The sequence below is a fragment of the Pezoporus wallicus genome, unplaced genomic scaffold (genome assembly GCF_028554395.1).
Source record: "Pezoporus wallicus isolate ANWC-B61680 ecotype Strahan unplaced genomic scaffold, APGP_CSIRO_Pwel_v1 contig_5261, whole genome shotgun sequence".
In the NCBI taxonomy this organism is placed as follows: Eukaryota; Metazoa; Chordata; class Aves; order Psittaciformes; family Psittacidae; genus Pezoporus; species Pezoporus wallicus.
Genome location: NW_026642423.1, coordinates 4,988,825 through 5,004,013, shown reverse-complemented (window position 1 = coordinate 5,004,013; position 15,189 = coordinate 4,988,825). Strand labels below are relative to the sequence as shown.

The window sequence follows — 15,189 nt, the reverse complement described above, 5'->3', positions numbered from 1 at the left end:
TCCTGTACCTTCTATCTGCTGTTGTTGTAAGGCTGACCTTGTTCTTCCACAGAAAGCTCTCCAGAGTTTTTAAAAAGGTGCGTATTCCAAGAGTATGCCTGTAATCTAATTTACATTATTTATAGTACCATTTTCCCCCTTTATCTAGGTTATTCTTCGCCTCTCCCAATTACTGCTATGAATAGGGTAGAACTGACTTACAACACTCAATTTTTACATCCTTTGACTTAAAATTCCTCTGGAACCCTCCAGAACTCAAAACAGCACTACATTTTACATTTTCAACAAGTATTTTTGTTCAGAGGTATTTCATAAGCTACTGGTTACTCCAATTCAAAACAGCTTTCAAGGACAATCACTGCTGTGTTGCCCTCCCCATCCTGTCTTTCCCCACAAACCATGACCACATGAAAAGCCAGAATTCCAGCTGATGAGGGTTTCCCTTGGGGGCCCAGACCGGTATGACCGATCTGATGGGAGTCTTGAGGTACTAACCAGGGCTGTTCACAGCTTTTGGGAATTCCAGGGCTGCAGCCGGGGAAGATGACGTTTAGTTTTGCATGGGAACAGGATTAAAAGTAAGATAAGGGATGTCAGCAAAACAGAGTTCTTGTCCTCTCACTGCTCATACCACTGAACAAACATTCCACCCACGGATCTCAAACAATTAGCAGGAAAAGCACAACCTGACTTTTGTTCAAGTGGAACCCTAGTTAACAGTAAGGCAGTGTATGATGAACAACATCAACAGCAGTGCAGTTAACACACCATATATTTTACAAAAACTTTTCATAGAGAAGAAGAATAATAAGCTCCTCAGTCTTTCACTAAGCACGAGTCTGTCAAAATCACTGAGTGCATTTGGACAAACATAAAGCTTCAAAAAATGGTAATACTCCAGGAAAACAAACAGGTCAAAACACAACTTTAGAATCTGAGGTGAAGGTGGGGACATAAATACCCCACACCTTTCAATCTGCCCCAAAAGAACACTCTTAACTCCCATAAACTTCATGCTTTCCATTTTGAATATACCAAAGAGACAGTAAATAGCATATGTAACACTGATATTCTTCAGTCATTGCCATGGCTGCAAAATAAATAGCTTCTTAAATAGAATTCAGTCTAGGTACTGCACAGAACTGAAGCTTTGATGGACAGTTCAAGTCAGGCAATTTTGTAATTAAAAAAAAAACAGAAGAAATAGAAAAGCAGACAGATTAAGTGGCTTGACAGACACCAGAGACAAGATCAGTGGACAAAAAGCAGAATTACTGCTCAAATCCTGATTCTGTGTTTAATAAATAAAGTCTCAACTCCATCACTTACAACATGTCACTTCTGTCTCATTTTCAATATTTGTAAAAACATCAGCCTGTGCTGCTTAAAGACCTGAAAACTTGTTTGGCTTGTGTGGTAATGTTCCCCATGGTTTCCTTTGGGTTTTATTGGAGGTTTTTTTTCCCTCCTTTTATTTATTTATTTTTAAATGTAAGCAGAAATTCAGCAATCTCAATTATATGAATGATCATAACTCCAGAACACTCTTCTTTCCATAGCAAATTCACTGTAGGGTATAGCTCAACAAGCAGAAGCCTGATACTGCCTCTAAATGTTTCTTCACCACATTTGTGAAGGCACATGGGAAACCAGATTGGAGAATCACTCCAGCTGGAAACTAACATAACAAAATTATACTGATTATTTTCAGCCACAGCATTCTCTTGACTTTGCTTACTGCCTGGCTGCCAAGAAACTGTTTCTTTCGCCAAGGGGTATGTGAACACAAGGACAACTCAATAACAAAAGCAACGTCTTTTCCTTCTGTGGCAGCAACAACTTATGCCACTGAAAAGTATTTATGTAGCCATCGATTAAAAAAGGTTCAGCATTCACTCCTGCCAAGACTCTTTCTCTGGCCTCGAACAAACCTGTTTGCAAAATGATTCAGTCTTAACATTTTCTGTTATTTATACATATATATATATACATATATATATATACTTTTTTAATAAAAAAAATTCACAGACCATACACAACTGAACTGGCAGACCTGAGGGCATCTCTTTGAGATAACAAGAGTTCATTTTAAACCAAATCTACTGCCAACAAAGTAACAGAACCAGTCTTGGAAAAGGTGTTTGACTCAAACACACCAGACGATGGTTTTCAGGAAAAGGTTTTGTATAAGAAAAAGATAAACAGAAACAAAACAAAGAAAAAAAAACAACCAAAACCTCTTTCCATAGATACATGCATGTATATTTAATTTAGCTTTAGATTCTAGAAAGCAGTATTGTTTTGCCACGATTTTGTACCCACTACTTCATCCCTTGTTCTCCCCCACACCTTTTCCTCTTCAAAAGTCACCCCCAAAATATGAACGACACAAGTGGAGACACACGAACAAACACATTAAGGAGTCTGTAATGAAACATTTAATCTACTCTTAATTTATTGTATTTTAATCACCAAAGGAACTGGTATGTGTCAGGTACACTGACAACGCACTGTAATTACTGCATCTAGCTATGTTGATTTAGCATGCTTGTTTACTGTTACTCCTAACTTAGATGTCCACAGACAAGACTTTTTACTGGCTTATAAAGAAAAAAAGGAAGAGTGAAAAAAGTTTCCTGTAGAAATAAATAGTGCCTCCTGCACCTTGATTTAAGTTTTATAGTCCAGATGGCAGGTCATGACACCTCTTCAGGTTCAATTTATGCTCCTCAAAGCCTTAGAAATGTTAGAGGCGCCAGGAATTTAACTACAGAGCCAACTCCAGCTCCAAAGATTACTGCTCTGGATATGTGGAGACCAATTTAAACTTAACTACTTTTTAAGTGTAACTCTTGCTACAAAGTGTTTGCAAGCATTCCTGGCCTCAAATCAAACATCCTAGGCACTGAGCAGCACCGGATGTTCATTTTATTGTTTCACAGATGTACAAATTAGTTTCACTGCCCTCTATAAACACCTATCTGTACAGTTATTTCACAAATAAAGATGCCAAACTGGTTCCTTAACTCTATATTACTTGGGGTTCTGAATATCACAGGAGTTATTTCCACTCACTATGTCAACAGCACCACTCAATACTCTTAACAAGCCAATCCTTCCTCAGACTACCTAACGTTATAGGACTCTAGAGTTGTGCTTAAAATAAGAAAGGAAGGAAAAAAAAAAGCCATTTAAAGAATGGCTGCTCCACACACTCTTGACAGCCAGCAGCTTCAGTAACAGTGCAACTGTTATTGCAGCCAAAATCCTGCAGAACTAGTCAGAAGGTCTTGCAGACCCACAGTTTCCTAACCCAGCTATGCAAGCTCAGAATAAGTAACTAACAACTAGAACACATGCTAATGGAAAAACAGAGCCCATCACTTCTATTGCTACTGTTCATCCTGTTGGCCAAAACCAGGTATATAATTAAGCAGATCAGAACAGACACGTGTATATTAAGGGAGCCTTAGAAATGCAAAACAGCGGCTAACACCTCAGTCCCAATGATGTTCCCTGCTATGCAGTCTGCCTTCAGCAGAGGAAAGTGGTAGAATTTTTCTCTTCCCCTCCCCTGTCAAGTCAGTGCTAAAAACTGCATCTGACATAAGAGCAAAACAAACAAAACACACACAGCAAGTTGCTGCTAGTACTTCTGCTCATCCCTCTTCTTCAACAAAGTTACACCTAAAGATTTATCTTTCTTCTCAAGATACATACACAGCTCACTGAAAAGAAAATATAATTCGTCTGAAACCTTACCCCTTCTCCAAATTGAGCTTTGACGCAACAATTAGATTAAAATATTAGAAAACATTCAAGGTGTAAGGCACAGTGACATCTAACAAAATGCTCTCCAGTTTCAGTAAATAACAAAAGTTAACTATTCTTTCCAAACCTTTTTACAACCAGTAACTTAGTGGACATCAGGTCACAGGGTCGGTGGCTATGACAAAGAGATGTGCCTTTAACCAACTAGTAAACAGCAAAGGGCACAATCAGATTGACACAAGCCAAAAGTATTTAAACACAGACTTGCATTGCTCGTACCGGTAAGTCCACGCTGACATCCGTCCCATCCAGCAGCGCTACTCGGCAAGTAATGATGGATTTTGCATCCCCAGCTGCAGGGATATGGGTTGCAGCTCTCTGGGCCTCTCTTAGCCGTTCCTTCTCCGCATGCTTGCGCATAGACCGTCGTCCCAGGGTTCGGCGGAAAAAGCTCAGCATCTTTGCTATGAAATCCACAAAGGAAGGACAAGATGTTACTTTTTCACAGAAAAGAAAAAAATAATACCCTACATTGAAAGCTCTTTAAAAATGCCAAACTTTGGCAAAAAACCAGTTAGAGATCCAAACAGACGTTTAGCTTCTTTAGACATGCACAGCCTACGGCTACCTTGAACAAAACTCAGCTCAAACTGTTGATGGTAGCTGGGTGATTTTTAGGACAATCTGTAAGTACGCTAGGGAAAAAACAGCGACTGTGTAGATCTCATATAACTGACTGCAATGTTTCATTACCACCAACACTGCCACACTTCTCAACGAGGCTGTGATGCTCAACTCAAGGCTGGAAAGCACCTAAGGATCCCAGCTACTTTCTTGGCTGACAAACTCCATCCCTCTCACCATAAAGAAAGCTACAGGTGAACCCACTTCCCGCCCCACCACCTGGCTTTCAGGCCGTGCAGGGGTGCTGGCGCCGGGCTCTTCACAGGGAGGCTTTGCACGGACAAGCGAGAGCTGTTCGGGCACGGCTACTCCGTGTCGCTGCTCCCCGCTCGGCGCGGGGAAGACGGCCTCCCGGCGCGGCAAACTCGAGGACTCGGCGGTGAGTCAGCCCCGAGTCCCAACAACCGGCCGGTCTCTCCGGATCGCAACCCATCCCGAGCGCACAGCGCGGCGAACACCCGCCCTGTCCGGCCGGCACGAAACGGCCGCAGATCCCCCTCCCCCGGCCCCAGCCCACCTGCCCGGAAGCCTCGCCTCAGGGGTCGCGGACCCCCTCCCCCGCCCTGGCCGCTCGGGCACCGGCGCGGCGCCACCGCCCCTCTGCGCTGGCGGAGGCAGCGGGCTCCCCGCGGCGCTCACCTGTGGCAGCGGGAGGTCCCGCGGCCCGGGCGGCAGGATCTGCGAAGCCGGCGGCGGCTGGAGCGCGTCCCCGCGGCGGCTCCTCGAGGCCCTAAGGGTGGGCAGGAGTGGAGGGGAGCCCCCGGGAGGGGGCGGGCCTCCGAACATGGCGGAGCGAGGTGGGAGGCCCTTAAACAGGCAACGACTCCCCGCCCATTTCCTCCCGTCCACACTTATTCACCTGGCGGCTTCCGCTGCTGCTCTCTCCGCTTGGCGTGGGAGTGTAGATCAAGGAGGAGGCCGGCAGGGAGGAAAAGCGGCAAGCGGGCGGTAGAGTGCGCACTTCTTTGGGACGCCAGCGCGGGAATCGCCCCTTTAAAGGGGCGGATCGCCGTGGAGAAGGGGCGCCCCCGCCCCGAGCCAGGTGGTATCGCCCAGCGGAGGGCCGCCGCGGGCGTGGCGTGGTTAACGTGCTGCCCGGGATGGGGGGGAGAGGGGCCCCGCGGCGAAGCAGGGGGAGCCGGAAACCAGCCCGCGACCGGCGCTTCCCGGTGGGGGGCCGGGGTGGCTTTGATCCATTCCGCGAAATTCCTGGCGTTCTTGCTAAGGCGCGGTAGGAAGTTCCCCTAAGCGGCTCGGCCAGGAAACTGCAGCGGTCCCCAGCGGGAATCCTCGGGGAAACGCGCCCGTAAACCGTGCTGAAGAAAATCGTCTCGTTAAACGCGCCTGACAGGATGATGGCAGCAATAAATCCAGTAAGGCAGAACCAGCGGCAAGCGAACACTGTTTATACGCTGGAACAAGACTATGGCGAAGAAGTGCAGTTCGTGCACTGCTGTCCTTTGAAAACACCAGTATAGTTTGTCCCGCTGATCTGTATACTTTGATCGCTTTTCCCGTTTGTTTCTGCCGCCTCAGGGAGAAGCCCCTCTCGCTGGCGTTACAGCAGCAATTACAAAGGGCTGCACCGCACCGTATTTTCTTTAGTACATAAATATTTGTGTTTGATCTCCTATTTGAGATCTCCAAATAGAAAACCTCAGGAAAGGCAATACAAACGGTAAGGCAACATAAACTCTGCTAGCAGTGACCCTGCGCTGGGCAAACGAGCCCCGGGCTCTCTCAAAATCCCAGGATAACTGGGAATCCAGCCTGTGGTAGCAGCCTGGGAAAGCAGAGACTTTGGCTTGTTACTGGGACCACTTTTGCTACCGGTAGCGCGGTGTTTTCTACACCCAGCAGTGAAGCCCGGGCTGAGATAACCGGCCACTCACAGTTATGCGCAGGAACTGGCATAATGAAGCACATATTGCTAGGGAAAATTAGCTTCAGTGCCCGATACATCGACTTGTCTTGATAGCACTTGCCGACTTGCCCAGTATTTGCTGATAAAGCAACACGCTGATTTTAACCTTAAACGTCAGTTATTTTAGCATCCTGGGGTTGACAACGGAGCAATACTCTCCTGCCCCAAACGGAAGGAGCAGGGCAAGCTTACAGAAAAGGCAAGATTCAGGTTTGTGCCTGGCTATTTACCCAGGAACATAAACCACAAAATGGGCTAATTTAGATAGGTTTTACCAGGGGAGCAGGGACTAGGCTTGCTCCTGGTAGTCTGTCATGAAATACATGTGGGATCTTATAATAAAGTTCCCACAGAAAACATACAGAATCTTTTTATATTTAAAGGGGAAAAATAGTTTATCTTGGAGGCTTTCAGCTACCTGATGAATTCTCAGTGCACATCAACTAACCGATCATTTGCATAACAAGGATGCTTAAGTTTTTAGTGGAGATCTCTGTTAGAAAAATAGTAGCTCCTGGACATTATGTCTACATATTTGCCTACTAGACAAAGCATCCTGAAGAATTATGTGTCCCTACGTTTTCTGCCCATCTTCAATTATTTCTTCACATTGAGTTTCTTTCCACTCTGTCACTCACAAGCTCTCTTGTTGCCACCAAGAAGGCTGTTAGCTCCAGCTTCCTTTTTGTAGCTTCAATGATACAAAAATTTTTTTGGCCATTTTTGCTCTTCTTACTTCACACCAGCCTCTTGCTACTTTCCATGTAATCAAGAGTCCTTCCTCAATATTTGCCACTCAGATACAGTCCAAGTATACACACATGCAACTGTGGTAGCTGTGACTCATCTTCTATCCACTCTATTCCATTTTAAACAGATCTCTTCCTACTACGTACCTGTTTCTCCTCTCGAATGCTTTCCCAGTAGTTTATCTTTTTGTACTTCAAATCCAAACACCTTGTCCTCGCTTTAAACCCGGCATTAATGAGTCAAATTATGAAAATATGGGGGGGGGTCTCTTTACTTTGACTCTCATCCCTCCTGAGATTTTGTCTTAACTTTCATCATCTTTTCCTAGTTTTGCTTTGAACACCCCCTTGCTTTTTGGCAGCAAATATTTCATCACAAGCTTCCGTCTGGAATTTTTGTTCATATCAGTATTCCTCACACCCTCAGTTTTGTGATCAGACTATAATCTCAATTAAAAACAGTCTCCAAAACACTCACTGTATAAGAGATAAAGTTATTCTTCCATTAGAGCAAAACCTGCAGTAGATATTTTCAGGTAAAAAACTTTGGTTGATATGTCCTGCTTCTTCTGTACCCAAGCAATTTCATTCCTGATAATTTAGCATTCTCATCTAGTGCTCAATCCATAGTACTATAGCATCCTATTTATGGCATATGATGGCAAAAAGTAAAACACAAGATGAACGTTATCTGGCACCAGAAGTGTATAAAAGTAGCATAGCAAAACCGAGTGAACAGTAGCAAGAAAATTGCAAAAAAAAATAAAACTTTAAATTACTAAAGCACATCTTTATTTTGCAATTAAACAATTAATATCCACAAGTAAACTATATGTTTTTTCAAGTCTGTACCTAGACAACTATCTGTCAACTGAAATTAAATATATCCACAAAATATGCATAACAGCATTTTTTCACATAATAGAATGAAATTTTACTTAAGACTAAAACAAGATTTGTTAAATGTTAATTAGCATATTTATCCTGGGAACTGCTGGTTTTCGGTAGAAGTTAGTGTATCATTTTAATGGCAAGATATTTCATTTTATCAAAATGAAGACAAATACATAAGGCCCTTTAAAGCATACAGTAGCTGCAGTGACAAAAGATGAATTTATTTTCACATTGTCCATTGACCAATTTCAATTTTCCATCATTTTTGATCAACCACACTGGCTCTTTAGCCAAGATGTTGCATTTAGGTTTTTTTTCCTCCCCCTCATGTGCTTTTAAACAGATTTATAGGCAAAAGTCTACTTATGGGAAGAACCTTCCCACCCCCCAACATTAATAAAGATACACAAGAGTTAGTCTAAACAATGAAAGAGCTATTCAACTCTGAGATGATCACACTTGCAGTCCATCATTCAGCAGTATGAAATGAGATGAAATTTGGCAACTGAAAGTCACACCTGGAAATGCAAATTAATTATCAGAAATTAGCAAAAAATATTGCCACCATCTGATTGTTAATATGATCTAAATAATATTCTTCCCTTTGCATATACACATAGTATAGCACCTGGCACAGAAAAAAACCCAAACCTTACACAAACAGTCCTGCCAAATTGATGGGTTAAAGTGGCATCACTGGTAAATGAACCAAAGCAAATGGAAAACAAATCTAGCTGCATTGGATAAAGTAAAACTTTTGTTTTCCTACTTAATTTTCCTGTAAGATTATTGTGGGTTGATACTGCGGTGCCCCAATGTACTGAGATAATTGCACTGGATCGTTTATAGCTTAGTCTTTGTGGATATATTTTAGTTAAAGAAAACAACAGCTTAATGTAAACTGTTTAACCGTTTCACTCATGTCCTAGGCCCCTGGCCTAGGAGCAAAAGGGTGACAACTTCTTTAAACTTTGCTATGCATTATCTTTAGTTATCAAAATTCAAATAAGTTAAGAAAAAAAATATACTTATTTCCAGGTGATCTGATGTTAGAAATAATGCTTGGCAGAAACCTTTCCAGTAAACACAGCTAATCTGTAGCTAGCTGAGAGAGATCAGAGATACATTTACAAGTACCCTGCAGTTTTTAGTTGCACCATTTTTTTTTCCCAAACGCAAGCTTTATATTCTTTTTAAGATAGGAAAATTGACATGATAGAAATATTAATATCTGTTTTCTGAGAGTCCCTCAGAAATGCATAAGAAACAAACCAGAAATGGGTGGAACAATAGAAAACATTTGTACCAGGGTGTAATCCGAATCATCTCTGTACAGAAACCCATTAAGCATTTACCTCCAAACCCAATTTATTTTGTCCAGTAGTTCAGTCAGTAGTAAGCATGAGATAAAGTGCTACTATTTAAACACCAAAACACTTGGAAAAAATTTACCCTTTAAAATGTGTAAGGTTGCTAAATACGAAATAACACAACCAACAAACTGTCAGCCAGCCTGTGAAACCATAGCTCATGCTACAGCAGACTGCAATGATAGATATTTCAGTGGTGGTTTGGTTTTATTGTTTGTTTGTTTTAAAATGAGGCTACAGATTTGAAGAAATAAAAAAGTCAAAATCTTTTTAACTGGAAATTTCAGCATATTTTTAAAGTGATTTATCTCAAATTCTCACCACTGAGCTCTCAACGAGCAAAATGTGCCTCAGCCAACAGCCAGAGCTTACAACTTATGCACCAGTTAAAACTTGTAGGTGTAGAAGTGAGAAGATGCACATTACCAGTAGCAACTAGCACAGAGGTACAATCCAGTGATAACAAACTGGCCTCTGTAGACTGCTAAACAAACAAAAAACCTCAAACAAGTTATCAGTTTCAATTGATAACTGCGGTGGGATAAGAGAGACTGGACAGAACAGTTACACTGAAACAAACCATTCTGCCCTTGTAACAGCTTCCCAATCACCATTAATTATAATCCCTGTAATTTCATGCAAGATTCACATCTAAGCAACGAGTATGTTTTTACCAGACTTTGATATTGGATCCCAGCACTGAATAGCAATGGAAAAGAACTTTTCCAGTCTCAATGCAAAAGGTGGGTACTTAAATGAGCAAATGGACCCAGCCAACCTGGGACCTGAAATGTGAACTACAAAGACTACAACTGACATTACAGGGCAACACTCCCGTACTTTATGGAAGTCTAAACATGCAAAATTTTAATTTGGACCATAACCCAATCCCTCCTTTTATCCTTAGGGCTGAGGGTCTTGAAGATTGCCTGCATATTGGCTCTATAGTCAAAACTACAGCATACATATTGGAAGACCTGCTTTTACTTGGAAACTGGTGGATCTGTAGAGTTTTTCATGCTTGTGCCAATTCCCTGAGCCATGAAACATCGCCCACACACCTGCACGCACACTGCAGAAGCATAAAAATACCACATAATTCAGCTCCACTGCATACCTGGAGCTCCAGCATCTCTATGCCAGACCTTCCCTACTTCCCATTGCCTTGAGCAGTGCAACTGCAGCAGGTCTGCTGCATTTTGGCCCTTCCACAGGTACCACAAAGCTTTCTGGAAGGTCTCCAAGGAAAGTTGCCAGCTACACAGGTTCCATAACAAACTCTCATGTTCCTTTATCTCCCAACTGCTTTCTCTAATAGATGGTGTGCCAGACTGTAATCAGGCATTCCAGAATAAGTATTATTGCTTTATCTATATGGAACATAAGCTTTCAAGTTTTAACAGAGAAACATGGAAGACACATCAGCTAGCATTAAATGTAGTGAGAAAAAAAAATTCAGGCTTTTTCATAACTGGGAGAGAATATATAAAAATAAAATGCATAACAGCAGTGTTTTGTTGCTTAAGACTTGCAAGTTATTTAAAACCCCAAATGCTTCCAAATTCAGGATAAGTGAATTCTTCAGCTCTCAGTTACCTGGAGTATCTAAAGCAGTATTTCTCAAAGTGGATTGGCTGACAATCTGTAGATGGTTTATTAAACAATACCTGCACCTTATTTCATATTTAGCAAAGAAAGAAAAAAGGCCCCAGAACACTTAAAGCTGCCACTAGAGCCCCAGGTATTTCTACAAAAAAAAAAAAAACAAACAAAAACAAACAAACAAAAAAAAAACCACAACCCAAAACTTTCAAATACACTTTAAACAAGAGATGGTAGTGGTAGTTTTCAATCCCAGCCTAAAAGGAAAACAAAAGTCTTAACATTATACATTGGCACAAAATTGTCATAATATTGCTCTTATTTACAATGAATTTTTTTGTTTTTCTTAAACTGGATTTGCATCATGGAAGTGTTACAAACATACTCTTTCCCGCATCCACCCAACATTTTTCCTAATCAAATGGTATGAAAATAATTATTCATAAAATTCAACAGTCATAACACCAATCACATATAGGTCTATAGGTCATTATGTCTGAAAGATACATTCATGTTTTGTACAGCATGAAGCATACAAAAAAACTTCTTTAAAAAGCTCTTAAGGATGATACAGATCTTCATGACCCAATGTAAAATATTTAGAAGTTTTGCTTTTTTTTTTTTTGGCCATATAAAAGTATTTTAAAGGCCATTTATACCACAACAGGCAGAAACATATGAACAAAAGTTTTACAGTACAGAAAGGCTTCAGCACTATTCCCTTTCCCAATCAAAATTTTGGTTTCCACTATCCTGATTTTGGAGAAGCCAAAAAGCCACTGAGTTGCTGATGGCCAATTATCTAAGAATAGTTACTTTGTTCATTTTTTCCCCAGTGCAACTAATTCATAAACTACAAATCCACCTAAGCCAGTCCAGAGAAAAATTCTGAAGAGAGTTATTATTCTTGCCTGTGTTTGTAATCAAAACAGTAATGACAGACAACCAATAAATATTCCACACTTAATTGTGGTATAAATGGGTCTTTTGAAATCAAAACTGCTTTGGCAACTTTACATAGGAATATTTAAATACATGACATACCAACACTATATAATGTTGATATAAACTCCCGTGTCTGATTTCCCTTACTTTCATTTAGAACTTGACTATGAAGAAAATTTATTTCAATATAATGGATAAATTACTTTAATTTTTAGATGTTAAGTGCTCAGTTTAAAATAACCTTCCAACTAGCCAGCATCTCAGCTAATAATCTTGTCACATGGAAGTTAAAGAAGAATTCTAAAGAGGAGTTTTCTTTTGTTGCAAATGGCTTAAAATAAAACCAAGATTAAAGCTACCTTATTACTCTTTTTCAGTTTATCAGAAGATTCTTGTAAGATTAATTTTTCACTGAGGGATAATATTGATTTAAACATCAAATCCAGAAACACAAGTAACAGGGCCACAGGCCATTTAATATTATTTTGTTTTCTAAAAATATTTAAAACTCTATCTTCCATTTGGCATTGTGGTTCATGTTTATTACTAAGTCCTAAGCTAGGATTTCACTTTGCCTGAATCCCCTTTCATTAATAGTTCATAGCTGATCTGTTTCAAATGTCCATAGAACACAGTATATTATATAATTCTTCAATAGTTAAAAATTATTTAGTGTAGAACATTCCATTTTAATTCTATGCTCTATACAGTTTATAACAAAATTTACTGGGTAAACATTTTCAGGAAACCAATACAATAAATTAGAACTTTTAAATAGAGGACACACAGTTATGTTGTCACAGGGCAGTCAAAGTGACTGATTTTTTTCTTACAGTATATTACACCGGATACCTTGCTTCTGACTTGGTTTCTCCTATACTGAAAAAATATTAAAAGTGGGACATTTATGTACCTTTAGAATGAGCTCAGATACTGTATCACAGACATTTCTTACAAATCTGCTAGCTACTTAAATAAGAAGCAACCCATATTCAACTGGAACAATTTTGTACAAGCATAACAGAAGGCGACTGGGGTCATTATGGAATTAAAATGAAGTTCTGGGACAACTTCATAGTGTTCTCCTCCCTTCCCCCCAGCCAAACAATTAAAAAATAAAATAAAATAATATAAAATAAAAGGCAGACCTGTACGAACATGGCTTGAAATCAACTATGCGGATATAACAAGTAATTGGTTAGCAGATAATGGAATTAAATCACATCTGATTGTAAGTTCAACTTAATTATCAGTGCTATTAAAAAGTTATGTTCTAATCGAGTAAGACAGCTATTCTCAATAAAAGGATAAATGGAAGTATCAGCTCCTAATGACCCTACCAGCATTTCATTGTAAGCTGCTAGTAAGTTACTAGTTGGAAGGAATGAAGGAATGTGTCAGATTTTTCACATAATTACAGCACAGCAGCATACAATGCTCATTCATTAAGTTGGCAAAGGAGCTTTCACTACCGAAAGCAGCACGCAGGTACTTGTATAAAGAAAGAGGGAATGGTATTTCCATGACCCCTTGTGGTAACATAGTCCAAGCACCAAGGGCCTTTTTTAAAATGTGAACCCATTAAGATAAATATGACAGGACAATACCACCCCCACAGAATCATGAGTGCCTTTCACTGGATGTACGCTGTAAGTCTCAAGGCACTTAAGGGGTTAAGACATAATGCATGCACTAGTTCCCATCACGTAATCTTAAGTCACACGAATCAGAATACACCAGTGCATGACACACAAGCTGTGTCAAAGAAATGCTGTTTATTTTTTTATATTTTTATTATTATTATTTTGTACAAGATGCTGGTAAGTGGGCATTATGCAGCTACCGCTGGGTTAACACAGACGCCAGCTCTCCTCTAACAACCAGCTGGTCTCTAGTAAGGGTGTAGGACAAAGTGTGCTGCATCAGTAGGCAGTGTGTATCTATCTAGTAACAGCAATATTGCTAACGTTGTAAAAAACAAAACAGTGAGAGTCTGTACGTAGTAAATAAACCTAGCACTGGAAAAAGACCATGGCTTAGTGTGTTTTTTCGTTTCTTTTTCATTTTAAGAGACATGGGTGTAAAACAGAGTGAAATAATTCCAAGCCTTGTTTGTAGCAATTCAATCAGAAGCGCAGTATATGGCACTACAACAAAATATCGTAGATTACCCTGAACACAATTAGTTCTTTCAGTTTATGGTTTGTTCGGAGCAAAGCACAAAAATAAAGTCTTCAAACAGATGAAAGTTAGAAGAGTTTCAGAGACTGATTTTGTTTCAACATAAAGTGCAACAGTGCTGAAGTTTTCAAAGTCCTTTGTCAATTCTTTGCTGTACTTCACTATCATTTCCTGCAAGCAGTATTATGGCACAAAGAATGCTGCCAGTTTATTATAGAGGACAGGATTCCTCAACTGATATCCTGGGGGTTTTTTGCTCTTTACTTATGCAGTGATGTTTGTAAAGGTTTAACAAATCCTTCTTCATACACCTTCAAAATAGCTTCACATACAAATCTGTATTGACTCTGAAAAGGAAAGTAAATTCAGTAAATTGAAAAGAAATGTACTTGACCCATGTCATCTGGAAGCAGAAAAGGCCTCTAAGATTTCCCCATCCCCTTCTCTTGATGGTCCAAGAACTGAGCTTCAAAGCGAGTTTAGGAAACACAAATCAGGGACTTTATATTAGAACATTTTGTTTCTCAACAGAAGAATGGGATGAACAGCACTTTGAAATACATACCAAAAGTCATATCCACAAAACCAGTGCTATTATTACAACATCACCTATTCAGTTATTTTCTGCTCTTCATTTCATTGCTGAAGTTTCATTGACCTGAGATTTTCATTCACTTGGATTTAAAAGTTGTAGTTTCAAAGCACTTTTTCATACTTAGATTAGTGCTGGTATGTTACTGGCACCTCTCTCTCAGAATTTGGTAATAAAGAAAACTGTTTCATGTTTGAAAAAAAAACCCAGAACTCCAGTTTCTTTACATTAGATAATGTCTAACTCTGCAATGTATTCAAGTCTCACACCTGCATACACAGAGGCCACTAATATATATATATTTTAACAAACAATTCTTTAAAAATCCCAACCGTAATCAACTTAGAATAAAATGAAAATAAATAAAGCCACTGTTTTTTAAAGCACCACAACTATCACTGAACACTGCATAATGGTATGTATGTTGATCAGAAAGCCAGCATATCTGCCTTTTCTGTGTTGTGGAATATTCCTCTT

The 15,189-nt window shown here is 40.0% G+C and overlaps 2 protein-coding genes and 1 long non-coding RNA gene across 9 annotated transcripts in view; 1 reads left to right on the top strand and 2 right to left on the bottom strand.

The window, feature by feature from the left end:
* EPB41L5 (erythrocyte membrane protein band 4.1 like 5) overlaps positions 1-5,295 on the bottom strand; it is a 55,816-nt gene extending 50,521 nt beyond the window's left edge. For 2 of the 5 annotated variants that reach the window (XR_008975050.1, XM_057430353.1), the window contains exons 1-2: positions 5,095-5,295; positions 4,051-4,235 (exon numbers count right to left, since the gene is read on the bottom strand). Coding sequence is in view for 4 of the 5 variants with exons in the window: in XM_057430353.1 (XP_057286336.1) it covers positions 4,051-4,230 (180 nt within the window). In the remaining variant the exon portion in view is untranslated. Of the gene's footprint in view, positions 1-4,050; positions 4,236-4,567; positions 4,676-5,094 lie in introns of those variants that run through there. The other 3 variants (XM_057430355.1, XM_057430356.1, XM_057430354.1) reach the window with 3 other exon arrangements.
* A 3,832-nt stretch (positions 5,296-9,127) lies between these two features.
* Positions 9,128-9,631, top strand: LOC130610455 (uncharacterized). The gene is made up of 2 exons (XR_008975051.1): positions 9,128-9,255; positions 9,316-9,631. It is a non-coding gene; the product is annotated as an uncharacterized LOC130610455 (long non-coding RNA).
* A 4,064-nt stretch (positions 9,632-13,695) lies between these two features.
* Positions 13,696-15,189, bottom strand: part of PTPN4 (protein tyrosine phosphatase non-receptor type 4) — a 107,769-nt gene continuing 106,275 nt past the window's right edge. For all 3 annotated transcript variants that reach the window (XM_057430352.1, XM_057430350.1, XM_057430351.1), the window contains one exon: positions 13,696-14,467. In XM_057430352.1, the coding sequence (XP_057286335.1) occupies positions 14,381-14,467 (87 nt within the window). In that variant the 3' untranslated portion in view covers positions 13,696-14,380. The remainder of the gene's footprint in view (positions 14,468-15,189) is intronic.